The 18,262-nt window shown below is 34.7% G+C and overlaps 4 protein-coding genes across 12 annotated transcripts in view; 3 read left to right on the top strand and 1 right to left on the bottom strand.

Annotated features, from left to right (window-relative positions):
* The window catches only part of Cad99c (cadherin 99C), a 105,536-nt gene extending 99,604 nt beyond the window's left edge, over positions 1–5,932 (top strand). For all 8 annotated transcript variants that reach the window (XM_083058863.1, XM_083058864.1, XM_083058862.1 and 5 more), the window contains 7 exons: positions 503–634; positions 711–827; positions 925–1,323; positions 1,693–2,321; positions 3,151–3,381; positions 4,110–4,339; positions 4,601–5,932. In XM_083058863.1, the coding sequence (XP_082914989.1) occupies positions 503–634; positions 711–827; positions 925–1,323; positions 1,693–2,321; positions 3,151–3,381; positions 4,110–4,339; positions 4,601–4,920 (2,058 nt within the window). In that variant the 3' untranslated portion in view covers positions 4,921–5,932. The remainder of the gene's footprint in view (positions 1–502; positions 635–710; positions 828–924; positions 1,324–1,692; positions 2,322–3,150; positions 3,382–4,109; positions 4,340–4,600) is intronic.
* Positions 5,933–7,373: 1,441 nt separating this feature from the next.
* LOC145949110 (tetraspanin-11) lies at positions 7,374–14,951 on the top strand. 2 transcript variants are annotated; one of them, XM_083058850.1, is made up of 9 exons: positions 7,374–7,965; positions 8,695–8,777; positions 9,077–9,289; positions 9,400–9,585; positions 10,074–10,196; positions 10,529–10,582; positions 10,648–10,740; positions 10,814–10,897; positions 11,218–14,951. In XM_083058850.1, exons 2-9 carry the CDS (start codon positions 8,730–8,732, stop codon positions 11,278–11,280), a joined length of 864 nt encoding a protein of 287 aa, XP_082914976.1. In that variant the 5' UTR covers positions 7,374–7,965; positions 8,695–8,729; the 3' UTR covers positions 11,281–14,951. The 2 variants fall into 2 exon arrangements, with proteins under 2 accessions (XP_082914976.1, XP_082914975.1); XM_083058849.1 differs by having other exon boundaries at positions 7,375–7,988.
* LOC145949111 (carbonic anhydrase 1) lies at positions 12,938–14,305 on the bottom strand. Its single transcript, XM_083058851.1, has 5 exons — positions 14,248–14,305; positions 13,860–14,129; positions 13,432–13,688; positions 13,138–13,362; positions 12,938–13,051 (listed from the first exon to the last, which is right to left on the bottom strand). The coding sequence occupies exons 1-5, from the start codon at positions 14,303–14,305 to the stop codon at positions 12,938–12,940; spliced, it is 924 nt and encodes a 307-aa protein (XP_082914977.1).
* LOC145932928 (carbonic anhydrase 2-like) lies at positions 14,817–15,725 on the top strand. Its single transcript, XM_083032154.1, has 4 exons — positions 14,817–14,847; positions 14,949–15,146; positions 15,240–15,381; positions 15,515–15,725. Exons 1-4 carry the CDS (start codon positions 14,817–14,819, stop codon positions 15,624–15,626), a joined length of 483 nt encoding a protein of 160 aa, XP_082888280.1. The 3' UTR covers positions 15,627–15,725.
* The last annotated feature ends 2,537 nt before the right edge of the window (positions 15,726–18,262 follow it).

The raw sequence follows: 18,262 nt of genomic DNA, 5'->3' as shown, positions 1-18,262 counted from the left end.
AGTTTTCACTATTCGTCATTGATTTACTGTGTCGTGTTCACATTGGCGTATCATGTAGCGCATCACTTTCACAGGACACATAACTGTAGAGAGGGAGAGAGAGCTTCATTCTTATTTATTTGTCGCTTAAGAAGCGCGATTATGAAAAATGCAATAAAATAAATTTCTTAATTTCTTGCTTATAATTAATAATTTAGAACATTTTTATCATATATATATATTTGTGAAAAAAAGAAATACATCTATCTCTGACAATCATATTTTTTCGAATCTGCAATTCTATATGGAAATCTATAATTGAAATATCAAAACTAAAATCTGATTTGTTTGTCATAATCTTACGAATGAACTCATATGTAATCAGTTTACGAAACCGGTTTACGTTGAGCGCATCAAAAAGCGCGACGCTCGTTCTATCCATTATCTACTGTCTCTTCTAGTTTAAGTATTACGTGGGGGCTGTCGATAACTATTTATAACGATTCTAAACGTATCGTGACAGGACGTGAACGACATTCCGCCGGTATTTACGTCGGTACCGCGTCCCATTACACTGGACGACGATGTCCCTATAGGAACGACCGTGATCAATCTCACGGCCGCGGATTCCGACGGTACCGCACCGGGGAATCAGGTAGGGTGGATACTTTTCTCTTAATTTCTTCTCGTTAAGTCTCGGGGAATTTTCACCGATCACGATGATCCGGCAGGTTCGATACGAGATCATCGGCCGCGGGATCGCCAGCAAGTACTTCGTGATCGATCCCGACACCGGCGTACTCCGAATACGCGACGACTTGCGCAAAGAAACCGACTCCGAGTATCAGGTAAGTAATCTCGCACGCGTAACTCGAAAGTGGTCCGCTGTCCAACTCGTTTAAACCCATCTTAACAACGCGGCGATTCCTTTCTCCTCTGCGACAGGTCGACGTGCGCGCGTACGACATGGGAGACCCGCAATTGTCATCCGTGACGACTGTGCCGGTCTATGTGCGTCACGTTGCAACGGTGCCGCCTGAGATCGGTTTGGGTTTCGCCGAGAACTCGTACAACGTCGAGGTGCCCGAGGACGCCGGTGACAATACGCTAATAAAGATAATCACCATCATCAACAGTCACGCGCACGACATCACGCCGCTTAGGTGTGAGATTTACAGCGGCAATGAGGCCGGCCTCTTCGAAGCGAACGTCACGGAGGAGCGGAATTGTGCGCTGAGGCTGAAAAAAGGCGCTCTGGATTATGAGACGACGGAGTCTTACCAGATTAAGATCAAGTTGGAATCCCTCTCGGGCTTATTAAACTCAGGCAGAAACACGACGATGGTGAGACACGATGATGTTTCTCGAATTTGTCGTACAAGACGTTTTCGCTTCAATCTTTAAATGCATGAATATTCATAAATAGGATGAAATACACATAGTTAAGAAGATATAGAAAAATGCATCAGAGACGAAAAGATTAACAAATATAGAAAAGATACTAAAAAATGACCAAGTTATATTTTTTTTACAGATATCATTTTTATCTCGTCTTCTTTCTTCTTGTAATTTAAAGGATTTATTATAAAAGATTAGATATACACATGTAAAGTGAAATAATGCTGACATTTTCTTTAAAGAAACTTAATTCGTTGCAACAAAATTATCAATTTATTTCGTCTCTGATAATGATCGAAACGCGCTTAATCGCAGGTGAAGATTCAAGTACTGGATGTAAACGACAACAAACCAGAATTTATCTTCCCGGAAGCGAGTCAGGAGCTCGCGAGGGGACGTTATTTCGCGGCGATTCCGCACACCGCACAATTCTCATCCACCGTTATTCAAGTGAAGGCTCATGACAAGGACAACGGCAAGTTCGGCAAGCTGGAGTACAAGATCCTGGAGGGACGGGGATCCGATTATTTCGCCATCGACAGCTCCACTGGGATAATCAGGACGACGGTGACGTTCGACCACGTTGATTCGTCCGAGCTCCCATTTAAATTCGACGTTCGCGTGCGGGATAATCCCAACTCGACTGACAATTACAATTCGATCGTCGCGCCGGTGATCGTCAATCTGATCGGAGAGGAGAATCTCATGATCCTGGTGGTGCAAGACGCGGCGCCGGATGCGTTGCAAAAGGAAGCCGGCAAGATAGCGAATATAATCGAACGGAAGAGCGGCCTGTTGATCGGCATCGATAGGGTCGTGACGAGAAAAATTCTGACGAAAAATGGCACCGTAGAAACCTTCCCGCAGGATTCTGACGTGTGGTTCTACGCGATCGATCCGGACACCGAGGCCGTACTCAGTAGAAACAGCACCAGAGTGTTGAGGTACGTCTTCTAATGTATACACAGTAACTGAAAGAAAAAAGTTTAAAAATGTCCCAAGTTAAAATACACGTAAATAGAATTTTTTTTAGAAATCGTTAAATTAAGTTTCTTCCTCAGGATTTTTATATTCATGAGAAGCTTATGTTGAAAATCTTCTTAGAAGTCTTATTGTAACGGCACTTTAGATCCTTCGTCTTTGTAATTATGCACGCTAAAGCGGTTATCTCATAGTTATTTACGGAACAGTATTACGTAACTACTATTACTTGCTGTGTACTCACGCTGTATATATACAAAATGCATATTTCGATACATCAATGCTTTGTATTTTTAGATTTTGTTACAAATATTACTACTACTTTTTATAAGACGTTTCGTAATCTACAATACAATTAGTAACGACACAGAATAGCTTTTATAGACATTACTGTAAATATTTTCACGATTAATTTAACGATAATTAATAAAGTATATAATTAATAAATTATATAATTAATAAATTATATAATATTATAGCTAATAAAGAACAAAATCTTCCTCAACTCCAATAAGATTTTTCTAATAATATCTGTGTTGATAGTTTTTTCGCAGTATGCTTTACATCGTTCGTAGACATACAAATCAATAAGTTTCATGACAGTTTATCAGAAAATGTTAGCTTCTTTTCAACTTCAATTGATTAAATACGAATAAAGACTTATCCGATTATATAGATGATGGAGAACAAATGGTTCCCACGCAAGCACACATCGAAAGATCAATTACGACGTTCAATTATATTGTGACATTTTACCGTGAGCAAATACTAAAAGCATCGAATGCTTGACAGATCAATTATGGACAAGTCGGCTATGTCGAATATCACATTCGATGTGTCTACGGCAGTACGAGCAAACGCCATCGACATTCACGCACCTGTGATGCCACCTGAATCAGTGCGAACACAAACTGCGGTCGCATTTAGCGGCGAAGTATTCCCATATGCGCTGATCATCATTGCCTGCGTTATCCTGATCCTCGGCATCGCTGGTATCATCTATATTTGCGTCTCTTGGTCCAAGTAAGTCCCATTCATGCATAATTTTAATGCTGAAATCATGATTTCGTTACTAGTAATATAAAATACACTTGACAAGCATCTCGAAAGATTTAATTATAAAGTTATATAATACAAGAATATAATTAAAAAGTTAAATAATTATTAAAAATAAATAATCGAAACACACATACATGTCAGAAAATTTAATTATGAAGCTAAAACACAAGAACATAATTAAATCAATGTCTTATAATATAGGAGAAATTACTTGCAAAGAAAAAAATATATACATGTATTAATATATATGTGTGTATAATATTAAATATTTTACAAATATTCTTTGTGAAGACTAATTTATGTCCGGGTTCGTGAACTTGCTTTCCTGTTGCACTTGCGTTCCTTCTTGCATGCTTTCATTCGGTAGAAAAATTGTTATGTGTATGCACAGTTGTTACTGTGCACACATATCATTCTAGAGACAACTTTAGCTATTATTACGATTCTCAGCTCTTATTATACAGTCGCATGAGAGAGTTGTTTCGCTAGTGTAAATATTCATTTGACTCGTCTAGTGCGAGCGATGCAAATTCATCCTGCTCTTTATTATCTCCATTAGCTTTAATTGCATTTTCCGCTCTGGCTATCTTCGCGAACGCTTGTTACTTCGACGTTGGCTTGTAATTTTTCCAGGGTGTTTGCGCAATTCCTTTGAGATAGTTCCTCATATTCCAAATTATCTTGTGACGTAGGTATAAAGCGTACAAAGAGCGTATGCAACGCATGTACGTAATGCCGCGTTACGATCCCGTCTACGTGGAACCGAATCTGAAGGAGTACGAGACACAAGTACTTCAGATGAGCGTGCCGGTCGATGACAACGATAGTTGCAACGATTTGCAGTTGGACTTTAGCAACAAGAATCACGCGTTCAGCCTAGACAATGTCAGTTACATCACCAAAGATCATGGAGACAGCACTGGTAATTCAAAACTAATATCTGTTTATTTCACCGAATTATTAAATGATAGAAATTGTATGCGAGAAAAAACTGGTCCATCTTCTCTTTGCAATGTATTAAAAAGTCGCACACTATTAATTTCATATATTTAAAATTCTTTATTAAAATAATATCGCCCTGAAAAATATTAATATAGTTAAAAAAATAATATAGTTTTTATAACTGCTACATCGCTCACGCTTTGATCCAAAGTATATAGCGAGCTTATGTGTTCCGTTTAAGGCCAACAAAGTCCCGTTAGCTCCGAAGCGGCGACCACGGCTCGCGCGTCTAGCATCGCCGGTAATCACGGCGACACCAATATCCATTCCCTACGGCGATCCACGTTGGGCCGAAAGAATCACGGCACAAGCAACACGAACACCCTGAACAATCGCGACGCGACACCGGTACTTAATCCCTTGTACAATCACAGTGGAGATCTGCTCAACCCTAGTCCGTCCAACGACAACGTCACCTTCAGAGAGAGGAAGGATTACTCGCATCTTGGATTTACGTATCTGGGTGAGCAGAGTCCTGTAGAGACTACGACGGAATTGTAAGTAACATGATTCGATGACACACGAATAGCAGCCACGTATTAGCTCGTTAAACTGTAAATTACACGTCAAAGAAGATACAAAAATCAATTAATATAACATCAGTGTAATTTTGATATCGTATATATATACAAGTAAGACTGTGATGGACGTAATATTTTTTTTTACATCAAAGTTTTATCGACACTGTAAGATATTGAAATGCCTGAAATCTCACATCGCGTAGAAATCATGTCGAGTCATCTTGCATTTAAAATGCATGATTATCTGCCTCTTTTATATGATAAATGATAAAAGCGTACTTAATTTCAACGAAATACGTATATGACATATGACGATAAGACAGAATTCAGAGTAATTAATATCACGTATTTTTTTTCTGACATGTACAACCCCCAAAGCGCCATATATGAAGAGCATATGAAAGCTTATGGAAAGTAGTTGAATGAACTTTCTACGTATATATTCTGCCCTTCATATGTCATCTTCTGAATGTGTATCGATACTCTTTGCGTGCCGATTCACGCGGACGCGCAAATATATATCCGCAGAATTCCCGATGGAATACATTCCGAACGAGTTACTCCGCATGTGATATCCATAAAAGAGCAGCGTGATGTAACGTTCAGATGCAACGGTATAAAACGAGGCCGTGAAAATATCGCACGTGTAAAAGGGACGTGCGAAAGAGAGTGCGGGATATCTTTCTGAACCGACATTTTGCTTCATTTATTTCTCGTCGAGCACTGAATTTCAATAAATTGCGAGATTATAAATAATCGCCATCGCGATTGCAATGTAAATTATTATTATTATTATTATTATTATTATTATTATTATTGTGACTATAAGTGCAACGCGAGAAAGTTGCCGTTGCATTAATCGAGTCTTGACTAATAACTTTGAAGATGTTCTATATATATTCTGCGGAAATTCATGCGGATCATCGTGCGCACACGTACATTTTAATTATAGAGAAGAAGAGAGAGGAGAGAGAGAGAGAGAGAGAGAGAGAGAGAGAGAGAGAGAGAGAAAAATAACAAAAGTACCACTACGAATGCAACCGTCCAATGCGTAGCCTTAAGATTCGAAGACGAGGTTGTAAGTTTATACGAGTGTATTTGTGAATGCATTTATGTATGTACGACTGCGCGAGTCTCATCGGCTCGTGATCTTGTAAATGGGTCGATCCCGATCACTTTTGTACTATAATACCTGTTTATTTATACGATTGTGTTTGCTCATGTCATATTCTATTGTATCGTAATCGCAATTAACCGACGATATATATCGTTGTATGTACGTACGTGTAAAAAAAAAGATCGCAAGAACGTGTTTTATATTAAATTTTGTAAAATTTTTGAACAACGATTTAGTGTCGCTTCCATTCCGACTACTACTCACTCTCGTTCACACGATCGCGTCGGCGGTTTCTAATTAGCGACTGTTGTACAAGCGAGGTAGAAAAAAAAATTGCGTCACATGCCAATGACGTGATAAAGTGCGTCTTTCAGACACGCGTAACTGCCCATTTCCTCATAGTTTCGACGACGCTATTTGACTTTTCGATATTAGGTTTGACAGATCTGCGAGAAAGTGTCGGGCGAAACGGCGTCGAGTGGAATTAAGTACGATACGACTTGATTGAATGCATATCTCTAGTCGTATAGCGGGCGTATCCACTGCCGTGCAATTTATATAAGCTGTTTTATATTAAAATAAAAGACAAACAAACAAACAAAAAACTTATGTACGCGTGTTACAAGTGTTCTTCTATTATAGCGTTGATTTATTTTAGCTGTACAATATTTAAGCGCGAATTCTGTAAAAATTGTTAATATCTCTCTAATAATAAAAATTTATTATATTTACATAATATATAAGATTTTTTTTCGAGGCAACATCTCACACGATACATCCCTTTTAGCATAAAACAACAGGCTCTCGAGCTATTACGTAAACGTTAATTCAAGCTTCCGCGTTCCGGTTAAATTAACAGCCTTCATCCAATTCCCACATAAGATCTTTCGTATTTGTGTTTCACACGCGTATAAGTCATGCATAGCATTGTGTGACAATAAATTGTTCTTTCTCTGTAGAATTCATAATTTTTTCATTTTATTAATATATTTGAAATATCACCTCTTTGCAGGAAATTGAGTTTATAGCGATATTATTTAATCCATTCGACTATATATATTTTCTATGCAATTCTAGAAGAAATGGGGACGCAGAGCCGCAAACATTTTAATGATTTGCAACATTTTAATGAAGACGTGAGTTAAATTTCGAGCTGCTTTGCGGTGTAAATAGCTCACTCACGCATTCACGTTCGCGAGGGGAAAAACGGGAGCGTGTCAATGAGGCATCCCCCGAGCCCGTCGACGGGATCCTGGGTGGCGGGTCGGGGGAATCGACCATACCCCTGACGATAAAGCGTCGGCGCCGCGACGACGGAAGCACGCAGACGCATCTGGACCAGCGTCGATGACGTAGGGACGTGAGAAAAACGGCAGACGGAATCCGGCTCCAGTTCGTTTCGATTTCGTTTCGCGGTTTCATCTTTTTCGTCAGGGTGTAACGAGTAAGAGAATTCGGGTTTTCGACGCGCGGGATAGAGAGTACGTGGATGCTGGAGGAGGTTCTATCGATCGTCCGGTATCGAGTGATAAGCGGGCCCGTTCTTCCCGTCTCTGCTCTCGTTGCAACCTACGGCGTCGCGACGTCCTGAGTGTCGACGTCTCGAATATCGCGCAGATCCGAACGTCAGGAGAGAGGAGCGTATTGGGAGTGATCTCCCAGAGACCGATGACATAACGAAGCATCATAGCACATAGCGGAGATCGTGTACCACCTGTGAAATCGCGTATCGAGCCAGCGATGATCTTCGAGGATTACGGATCTAATCTGTGCATCTGTGTTTGTGATTTTCGTGTTTATAATTGTGTGGCATTGTTTGTAAAACGCGCGACTGTGTAATCGTGCGACAGAGTTATATGCAAAAGTGTTCAGTAGGAATAATCGAGAGCATAACTGACGTCGAGTGGAGTAAGTTATCTCGCTGCTGACAGGTAATGCCTGTACACAATTTTATTATCATAAAGTTTTTGCTCTCTCTTCCATAGTGAGATTTTTTTAATAGTTTAACGATTTGTCTTTAATGTAACTCTATAAGAAAACCTTATAAAATTATCTGTTATCTATAAATAAAAAATTCTAAATCGCAAATGTGATACGAAGTATGTATAGCTGTCAATGAAGATGAGAATTAAATAACTTATATAATAAACAATTCTTAAAAATGTTCCCTTATAATTATAATAATAGAAAAAATAGTAATCAATCAGGCAATCTAATTATTTTTGCTAACATCTAAATTAAAAATTCAGAAACGTTTTTCGTATTTCATCTTTTCAATGTTATACTCGAAGTTGTGTCGAAAATAAAACAAATATCTCCTGTACGAAATTTTGAATAAATTTGCAATAAAAATTGTAATAAAATTAAAAAATTATCTATCAAATTTTATAAAAATTGAAGAAAGAAAGCATATTTTTAAACGTTTCTAAAAGAAAGAGAATAAATCGATATTTAAATGCTTGCGATATTTAATGGTTATACACACATAATTTATTTTGCATTATTTTTACGTGTTAATATGTTTAAAACGATACAAATTGTAAAGATATATAAATCGAAAAGTTTAATATTTTGTATAATAAATTAATATATATATTAAAGTTTACACACTGGTCACGCGCATTGTTATATTTGCAGATTGATGACTAATTGGAGGGTCAAGGATAACGAACATGAAATACTTGAAAATCGCGTTATTTACGTTCAATCTATTAATATGGGTAAATAATACACACATATATGTTATAACATTATAAACTGAGTCTAAAAATAGCGACATCTGTCTACAATTTACACATTGGTGCTCGACCTATAAATACTTCTTCTGTATGTACTCCAGAGCAAAACAATCAGCTTTCGAATTTTTGCGTCGGATCAACGTCCGATTAGATTTTATATCTTCAAAAAAGGCATCACGTTACTTAAACGTCATTATCCTAAATACGCATAACGGTTTCTTACGGTGCAAAATTACTGACCTACGCGAGAAATCACCGTGCGATTTTTTCTTTTTTGGTAGCTGGCTGGCTGTACAGTGCTCGTTATAGGGGCTTGGTTGCTCCTAGAGCCCAGCAAGGGGCACATCCTCAATCTTTTCGTATCTGACGTCAAGCCGCACGAAACTATTAATCTCATAGCTTACAGCCTCCTCGGGCTCGGTTTCATCGTGCTTACGGTCGGCTTCTTCGGCTGTCGCGCTGCTCTACGCGGAAATCAATGCATTCTCGCCACCGTGAGTAAAACGACATTTTTATTACCTCGTAACGACGCCGCATACCGTTATAAACTGTGCGAGGTCAAGGTCGACGATGCTTTTATCGCCGTTCGTTTCTTTTTTCGCAGTACATAAGCATGCTGGTCGCGCTCATCGTCACGGAATTGGTGACGGCGGCCATCGGTGGGTTGATGACTTTCCAGATCTTGTCGGATCTAGAGGAGAGGCTCACCAACAAACTGGCGGCGGATTATGGTCACGATCCGACCAGCGATATCTCCTTCAGCCATAGCTTGGACTTTGCGCAATACAAGGTGTTGCATTAAGAGGGTTGATTTCAATTAAATACTCATCTTTGAGCTCTATACGACATGAAAAGTTGCTCATGTTTTTCGTTACATTCGTCCTTTTGCGATATTTCTGATTTTGGTTTAATCTGAATCTCTCGCTTAATCTATCTCTTGAATATTTTCTAACTTTTGACGTAAATCTTTACTTTTTATGTGGTGATCAAGATTTCCATTTTATTCTGGATTTATTTTCGCTCGCATGTCGTAATTATCTCTGATGTGCACGACAATTGAGCAAAATGATAATGCGATAAACTTTTTTTATTCAATATTTTGTTGAAAGATTTCTGTGTCTCGACTTATTTTTTTCTGCAACATGTATACGCGCGGAAACATGCTTGTGAATTATGTTTCATGCATGACGAGGTTGCATGCGATGCTTTATCAGAAATCGTCCGTCCGACGAGACATTTCGCGATAGTTCGAAGAGCACATGGATGATTCCATTGCAGTTTAATTGCTGTGGAATTCATGGCGACAACGATTATAATGGCACGGCTTGGTGGAGGGACGGTCAAATCTCAGGGAGCAGGAGGCAGGTTCCCCTCACATGTTGTGTTCTCAAAAATTCCGAGGTATCTTATGCAATTGAATTGATTGTTTTTAGAATTTCTTTATTCTTAGAACATTGGATGACAAATCTTTAAAAGAAAATTGAGATAGTTAATAAAATATGTTTTGAATGCGCAAACACACAAGTCCATAAATGTTATGCGATATTATTACCTCTAGACATCTCGTTTGAAACAAGTCATAGATTTATATAAACTAATATTTTCATTTTTTTAAAAATAATTTTAACTTTTCGTTTAAAAAATATTCTCATTTTTCATTGTCTACTTATTAGATGTCTAATTAAAATTTATTTTATTAATAAAATCGCACAGTAAAAGTTTCTATTTTACAGAATAAGAATACAGGCAGCCCGATGAGCGTCGTTTCAAGGGTGTTTCACAAAAATGTGAGTAAAATCAGTGATAAAGTGAATGCTTGAATTTTATGTGAGTAATCCTTTGTCACTGATAGAACGAGAAACCGTGGCTTCATCCGCAGCCGAAGGATGAGGCCGCGTGTCAGGTAGAAAACGAAGAGGCTCACGATGGATACAGACATAAAGAGGTACACTTTGTATTATAAAACTATTATCGCTGCATATGGCATAGCTATTTCAATCGACACAATGCATTTCTAGGGCTGCCTTGGAAAAGTCACAAACTGGCTGCAGTGCGAAAGTTTCACATTGGTGTTTCTCGGTATGGCAATGGCAGGAATACAGGTACTACTTTTTTATCAACCATTTCGCGCAAAATTTTAAAGAAAAAACTGATTCAAAAAAATATATCATTCTCGTAATTATTTTTTGAGTCAAAAGTTTATGACCTTATCTAAGAAAGCAATTTTAATCATCAGAGTTTATAAAGTGTTTCTTACAGAAGTATAGTTTAGTTTATTAATTTTATACTTTAAGTTCACCAAGTTTCATTTAAAAGAATTTCTCTTCAAATAATAGATTTATTGAACTTTTCTTCTTAGATAACTTTCTCCTTTTTCTTTGGAATATTTAACAAGACTAAAATAATCATTTATGTATTTCAGACATTCGGAATAATAACGTCCGCTTTTCTCTGTCGAACGATAAGAGATATGCAGGATGAATGATCCATAGTTCGTAGTCTCAATGAGGTGAAAAGAATGTCGTGGCATGCTCATTCTTCTCATTGAGAAAGAGGGAACATTTTCATTTTCATATCTTCGTGTACTATCATCCGTGAACATTTTCGACAAACATCTGTTTTAAGTCTTGTGAGTCAAGGACAATAATGTGACTCGCAGAACTGCGACTAGGGAAGAAAAAAAATCTCGTTCTGTTTTATGCGAAGTGTCCGATCAAGTGAGGTAATGATAAGTACGTTTAATTTTCGGATTACTCCCTTGCGCGCGTTTTGCTGAAAGTCAGCAATAATGTGACCAATACACTGATGTACATATACAATACATACGCATCTTTGTCGTGTTCAATCCGAATAACAAGCCACGATGTTATGGATGATATCTCACTTGGATCTTACGACGATTGCCGGCGATCAAAAACGCGAATTGTTATTCGTGATATCTTGTCGTCTTGTAAATACACCTGCCAGTGCAGATAATAAGATTCGAGTATATGCGTTGCATACGTGAGAAAGTTCGAATCCTCTTTCCTTTCTGAAAAATTTACTTAATTAAAGAGACAACAAAATAATTTTTCGCACAAAGTTGTATATGCATTTTTTAGAAAAATGATTTTTGACAAATGAGATGATTTGTGCGTGAATGTATGTAGAAGAGCTGGGACTGATTGTGATATTATCACTATTGATAGATTTTTTAAGTGCAACGTTAAAATATTTCATTGAAAAATATATCAAAATTATATAACGCGTTATAATCTATAAATTTTTTAAGTATTTTGTTTGTCTATAGCCGAAATTTTTAAACATATACATATATTGATTTGAAAAAGATAAATAAGATTTCTTTTATTCTTAATATGCGCATATTTTATGTAACATCGTTAAATTTTATATATTTATAATTATATATATTCTAAAAATAAATCAATATTTATGATACCAAAATCCCTTCTTGTGATTTGAAAACTTAAAGTGATAGAAGTATCAATCGGCTCCAACAACTTCTAATAATCGTATATGTTAGATTAGTATAGATATATATTTTATCATCCATTTTAGAAAATGGATACATATATGGATACATTATATATCTATATATAAAGAATGCGTCATATATATTCTTTAACTAAAGGAATGCTTCTCTCTTTGATACTAATTTTGAAAGAATGTATTATGATAACTTGTGCCAAAAGAATTTTTATTGTATAATGAGAGTAACACAAATTTTAATATATTTTTATTTTCTCAAAACAGTCAAGTAAGAGATGTCCTACGTGTTTATAGAACGCACTTTAATGCTAATAAAGATGTTGTTCTCTGTGTAAACTGATTTTACATATTTTTACGAACTGTAAGAGAAATATACCAATTTATATTTGTATTTTATAAAAATGTTTAACGTTTGAACGTTATATTTATATTTCTCAAATTAAGCAACTCGTACATTGCAATAGGCATATTGACGATAATTTTACATATGTGTGTGTAAATAGAATATTATTAACATGTCGAATTAGTTTGACTTTAATTATATACATATTTACTAAAATTAACACGCAAATGAAGAGGTTTCGTATATGCTTGATCACGTGAATATTTTGATAAAATAAATATGGATTAAAAAAGCTTTCTTCATTTCTCATTTACGATAAGGTTTCTTCATAAAAGTAAACATCACGATCGTTTAGCGATTGAACCGGTCGACAATTCAGAAGTAACGGTCCATCCGTTGAACATAGTTTCCGAAATTGTTCCATCTATAACAAAAGATTATACATACTAATGACAATGTAAAACAACAAATATCTGATTGATAAATAGATTATTTTACAAATTATTTGACCTGCGCTGTGGATATGGCGATTGGTTCTTGCTGAATGATCCATGTAACGATTTCACTGCAAGGAGGATGGCTGAGAGAACCACTGTATGTATAATAATCTCTGTCGAAAGGTGAAAAAACCCATTCCAATGGGAAAGGAGGTATGTGGACTTTACGTCCCGGCTGGGCAATGCGCCATAAATTTCTCACAATGTGATCCAGATAAGGATTATCCGTATAATTTATCTATGATGCGTATCTAAGTTATATTTGTGATGAGACATATTAATTTTATTCCTTGACAAAAAATTATACTTGAAGGAAGAATGAAACAATCGCTATTCCGTCTTTCGCTCCAAGAGCGATCGCTTCCAACGGCGTTTTAATTCCACGTTTCGTGTGGACGATTTGTAGTTCCATAGGATAACGAAAGTAATCCAAGGTGTGTTCACTGCCCTCTTCGTTGGACGGACCCCAGTGAAAGATAACTTGAAAAAAATCATACGTATCGGTCAAAGGTCCCCCTTGAAGCTGCGGCCACGTAATATTGGTCCAGGATCCTCGAAGCATCACTGTTTTAATTAATGGAAAATTAATGGAAAACGATAATACGAAAGATATTATATAATTTTAATTAATCTCTTTTATTTTATATTATTATTGTACGTTATAAAAATATTGAAACTTTATCATAATTTATTTTAATTAATTTTCTCAATTATAGAAAATTTAATCAAATCTACCATAATGACCGTCGTTTGCAATAGTCATCGATAAGGGTTCGCTATTATAATTGCTCCATCGAAGTGGCTCTGGTGGTTGAACTACTACGGCGAGTCTGGTGATGATATTGATTGGCGATTGATTGCTACCGGTGCTTTGGGGATATAGGTCCTTCCAAGTATGGGGACCATTCTGATGAGCGTATCCAAACGAGAAAGTGGGTATATGGATATCGTTTTCCTTCCATGAGAATAATTGTGACCAGTTCAAAATTTCACTCAATAATAACACTAGAATAAATGAACATTATATTAAAACAGTGTAAAGATATTCAACACTAGAAGTAAATTTTCAGATTCACTGATACATGAATGTGTGCGCATATATGTATCTTTTTGAGATGCTTACTTATGAGAGCAACACTGCTACACATAATCAGACATTCCGTTAACGAAGAGTCCAACATTTTTGTAAAGATGGGAAACATTTGGGTTAGAAAATTTCAGATTTGTCTTCGTATGTGAAATTTCCGGCGTAATACAATTTTATGCGTGCATTGACAAACGATCCACGCGAGATTTCGCTCAGTACTTCATGATATATAATAATTTGTTTAAAGCCACTTATAAAAATATAAAAAATATGATGTAAAACGTCAAATGACAATTTATAAGAATCGATAAAGCGTATTTCAATTCGCAAAAATAATGTGAAGGCATAGAAGGTAATCCTATATTTTTTTTCAAAAAAATAAAGTGAATTAAAACAGCGCTAATGCGTTTGCAAATTAATACGTTAGCAACTTCTTACCATATTACATGTTGATAAGCACTTCACACACACCTGTTTACACAAATGTCATCAAGATGATTGTAATATTTATATAAAAAATAACATATCTCACTTGAGAGTAATGAACCTCCTTAATTTCACATACCTCCCATTTGAAAACTCGATATTATAATTGTGATATGAAAATGACATCCAAATCCAAAGGTGTATGGTCACGTAAATAAATCTTTAACTCGATCTCTTTTAAAAAATTGATTATAAATATTTTTTTTATAAATACTTAAAAATATTGTATGTATAATATATATTTAAATTTTAAACTCTTTTTTACCTTAATTGTGTTTTACAAAAAGAAAAATTATGCACAACATCATCCTCGGGTTTACCGAAATGGCGACAATCTCCGATCGATATCAGTCGCGTCACAGTATGGACCAAAAAATATCCCCCATTACTTTTGACCAATTATTGCTCAAACGTTGGCACAGCGATACTTACTAACACCGGCCGAACAGGTTATTATATTTATATTTAGTACAAAGTTAAGAATTTACTAGAAAATATTTAATTTATAAAACTTAATTTAATAATTTTTTAATAATTTTTAGTTAATCTTGAACTGGCGAATAGAAAAATGCCGATAATACGTGGCGGTCCTTTAAAAGACGATGAATTTCAGTTTATGAACGTACAATTTCGCTGGGGTCCGTCTAATTGTCGGGGCGCAGAACATTCTATCGACAACATTTGGTTAGATAGAGGACTATTTAATGTTAAAAATTAATATTATATTATTTAAAAATATAATTTCAGCCTATATGAATTTACTTTTGCTTACATAATATTGGTTAATAAAATTTTTAAATGATATGTGTTTAATAAGGTATTCAATGGAGGCACAAGTTATGCATTGGAATACGCGTTATGGATCGATAGAAAAATGCTACGACAAATCTGATGGGATTGTAATACTCTCTTATCTCATACAGGTATAATAATACAGGTATAATAGTGCAAAAATAAATAATATTAAGTAAATATTTTTATTTTCGAGATAAATCATCGATTACTAGATAATAGCTGTTGGGTTATTGCACTGGATTTATAAAATATAAATATAAAATATAAATTATATATTTAAAAAATGTATATGTATATTTGTAATAAAAAAGGTCGTTGGCTGTTCTGGACTTCCTGACAATCCTACACTTGCTCCAATTACCGATAAACTCGCAGAAATAAAACGATCAGATAGCAGCGTGAATATTACGCCTGGTAATTCTACAATATGTTACGATCTTTTTAATCAATATATTAAATTGATCAATCGTAGACTAATAGATCGCGTAATAGAAAGTAGTTTTTATTTTCTCATATTTTATTTTTTCCAGTAAAAATTGTGGCAAATTTGCATATTTTTACTTTATGATATACTTTCGATAGCATATATATTTTTCAATTTCTATGAATGAAAATTTCGAGCTCGAAATTATAATATTAACCCTTGTTAATTATGAAATCATATGTCATAGATTGCTTAAGTTGGATGATGCACGCATGCATGTGGCCCGGATATTACGCTTATTCAGGATCCCTCACTTTTCCTCCGTATAATGAGTGCGTCACATGGATAATTGTGCCGAACGCGATAAAAATATCTTCCTATCAAGTATTCAAATCATATCAAACATTGAAAATCATATATACTGTATCTGAGTATAAATGAGCTATTAACTTAAACAATTTATTTATCAACAGATAGAAGCGTTCAGAAATCTTTATAATCATAAATTCGAACGTATAGTAAGAAATTATAGATCACAACATCTTCTTCGTGGAAGAAGAATTTTCTTTGCCACAGAGAGATAAGTGATGTAATAATTTAATCTATCAAAAATATTATTATATCTATTTAACAAAGAAATTATTACACTATACATATAGAGGGTTTCTATAAAGTCTGTTGTCACCCTTATATATCGCAAACGGCTCAAAATTATAAAAAACCGCAAAATAAGCGAAATACGCATCCCTTGGGGGGACATCACCACCAAGTTTCTTAAAAGAGCCTCTCAAAACGTTCGTACACGTGTACACTGTACGGAAGACAAAGGTGACAACAGACTTCATAGAAACCCTAATGTATATATAAATTTTATTTAATAAAATTCCAGTTTTATTATGTATGCTTTTCTGACTATGAAATATTGTACAAAAAAAAATATGTATACAAAAATAATGCATTTTATCATTTTATTTACTTTTTGGACAATATTGAGTGCATTTTTATTAAAAATTGAACTTTAGCTTGATTATTTGATTTTTTCATATTTACGATATATGTATATCATCTGAATATTTTCATAATTATAATTCATCTGGGTTTAATCTAATCATTTTAATTTATGTTTTGGACTAAAATTAATGCATTTTTATTAAAAATTAAAATACAGCTTGATTGACTAATTATTTTATATATTCGATATGTGACACATCTAAGTATTTCTACAATTAAAATAAAAGACACCGAATTATTTTAATCATTTTAATTACTTATTTGGACAAGAATTAAAGCATTTCTATTAAGAATTTAATTCCAGCTTGATTATATAATTATTCCATATTTACGATATTGGTCTATCATCTGAATATTTTCATAATTAATTTAATTGATCTGGGATCAATCTAATTATTTTAATTTCTTAATTGAAAAAGAATTAAAGCCTTTTCATAAAGAATTTAACTCCAGCTTGGTTATATAATTATTACATATTTACGATAATGGTATATCATCTCAATATTTTCATAATTAATATAAATAATTATGATATATAAAGTGCGTGTTATTTTTTATTGTTTTTGACTCGCATTTATGATTTTATGTTAATGATGAAATGATTGCGCGACGAAAAGGCTAACCGTAATGAGATATTGTTGATTCGTACTACTTAATCTATCTAAATTCTTACTTTGCGCATAATAAATTTACGATATATAAAGTGCGTATAATTTTTTATTGTTTTTAATTGGCATTAATGATTTTATGTTATTAATTAAATGATTGCGCGACGAAGAGGCTAACCGTAATGAGATATCGTTGACTCGTACTACTTAATCTATCTAAATTCTTACTTTGCGCCTAATAAATTTACGATATATAAAGTGCGTATAATTTTTTATTGTTTTTAATTGGCATTAATGATTTTATGTTATTAATTAAGTAATTGCGCGACGGAAAGGCTAACCGTAATTTTTTTTAAAATTATTTTTTACGAAAAAATCGTATTTTAGATTAAAAAGATGAGATGCTGGCTAAATTTCAACGGTTCTGCTATCTCTAAAACAGTTCTCATACAGTGGCAATCATGTACAATGCTCTTTCATAAGATTTATGTGGTAAAAATAAATAGAACATTTTTTTAACAATTAATATTTACGAAAAACTCGTATTTTCGAATAAAAAGCTGAGATCGGGCTGAATTTCAAGAGTTCTGCTATCTCTAAAACAGTTTGCGTACAGTTGCACACATGTACAATGCCGTTCCATAAAGTTTATGTGATAAAAATATATAGAACATTTTTTTAACAATTATTTTTTACGAAAAACTCGAATAAAAGGCTAAACGTAGTG

Source organism: Prenolepis imparis, unplaced genomic scaffold (assembly GCF_030444845.1).
Source record: "Prenolepis imparis isolate NDT839.2.m4 unplaced genomic scaffold, iyPreImpa1.0 SCAF_2, whole genome shotgun sequence".
NCBI lineage: Eukaryota > Metazoa > Arthropoda > Insecta > Hymenoptera > Formicidae > Prenolepis > Prenolepis imparis.
The sequence above is the reverse complement of the archived record's forward strand: the minus strand, read 5'-3'. Positions and strand labels throughout refer to the sequence as shown.

Coding starts and splice junctions, on each gene's coding strand:
- LOC145949111 (XM_083058851.1), bottom strand. CDS start 14,305: ATGTTGGACTCTTCGTTAACGGAATGTCTGATTATGTGTAGCAGTGTT. Junction 13,689..13,859: donor TGCAAACGACGGTCATTATG/GTAGATTTGATT, acceptor TAATTAAAACAG/TGATGCTTCGAGGATCCTGG. Junction 13,363..13,431: donor TTGTTTCATTCTTCCTTCAA/GTATAATTTTTT, acceptor TACGCATCATAG/ATAAATTATACGGATAATCC.
- LOC145949110 (XM_083058850.1), top strand. CDS start 8,730: ATGAAATACTTGAAAATCGCGTTATTTACGTTCAATCTATTAATATGG. Junction 8,778..9,076: donor CGTTCAATCTATTAATATGG/GTAAATAATACA, acceptor CTTTTTTGGTAG/CTGGCTGGCTGTACAGTGCT. Junction 9,290..9,399: donor ATCAATGCATTCTCGCCACC/GTGAGTAAAACG, acceptor CTTTTTTCGCAG/TACATAAGCATGCTGGTCGC.
- LOC145932928 (XM_083032154.1), top strand. CDS start 14,817: ATGACATCCAAATCCAAAGGTGTATGGTCAC. Junction 14,848..14,948: donor ATCCAAAGGTGTATGGTCAC/GTAAATAAATCT, acceptor TATTTAAATTTT/AAACTCTTTTTTACCTTAAT. Junction 15,382..15,514: donor CATTCTATCGACAACATTTG/GTTAGATAGAGG, acceptor GTGTTTAATAAG/GTATTCAATGGAGGCACAAG.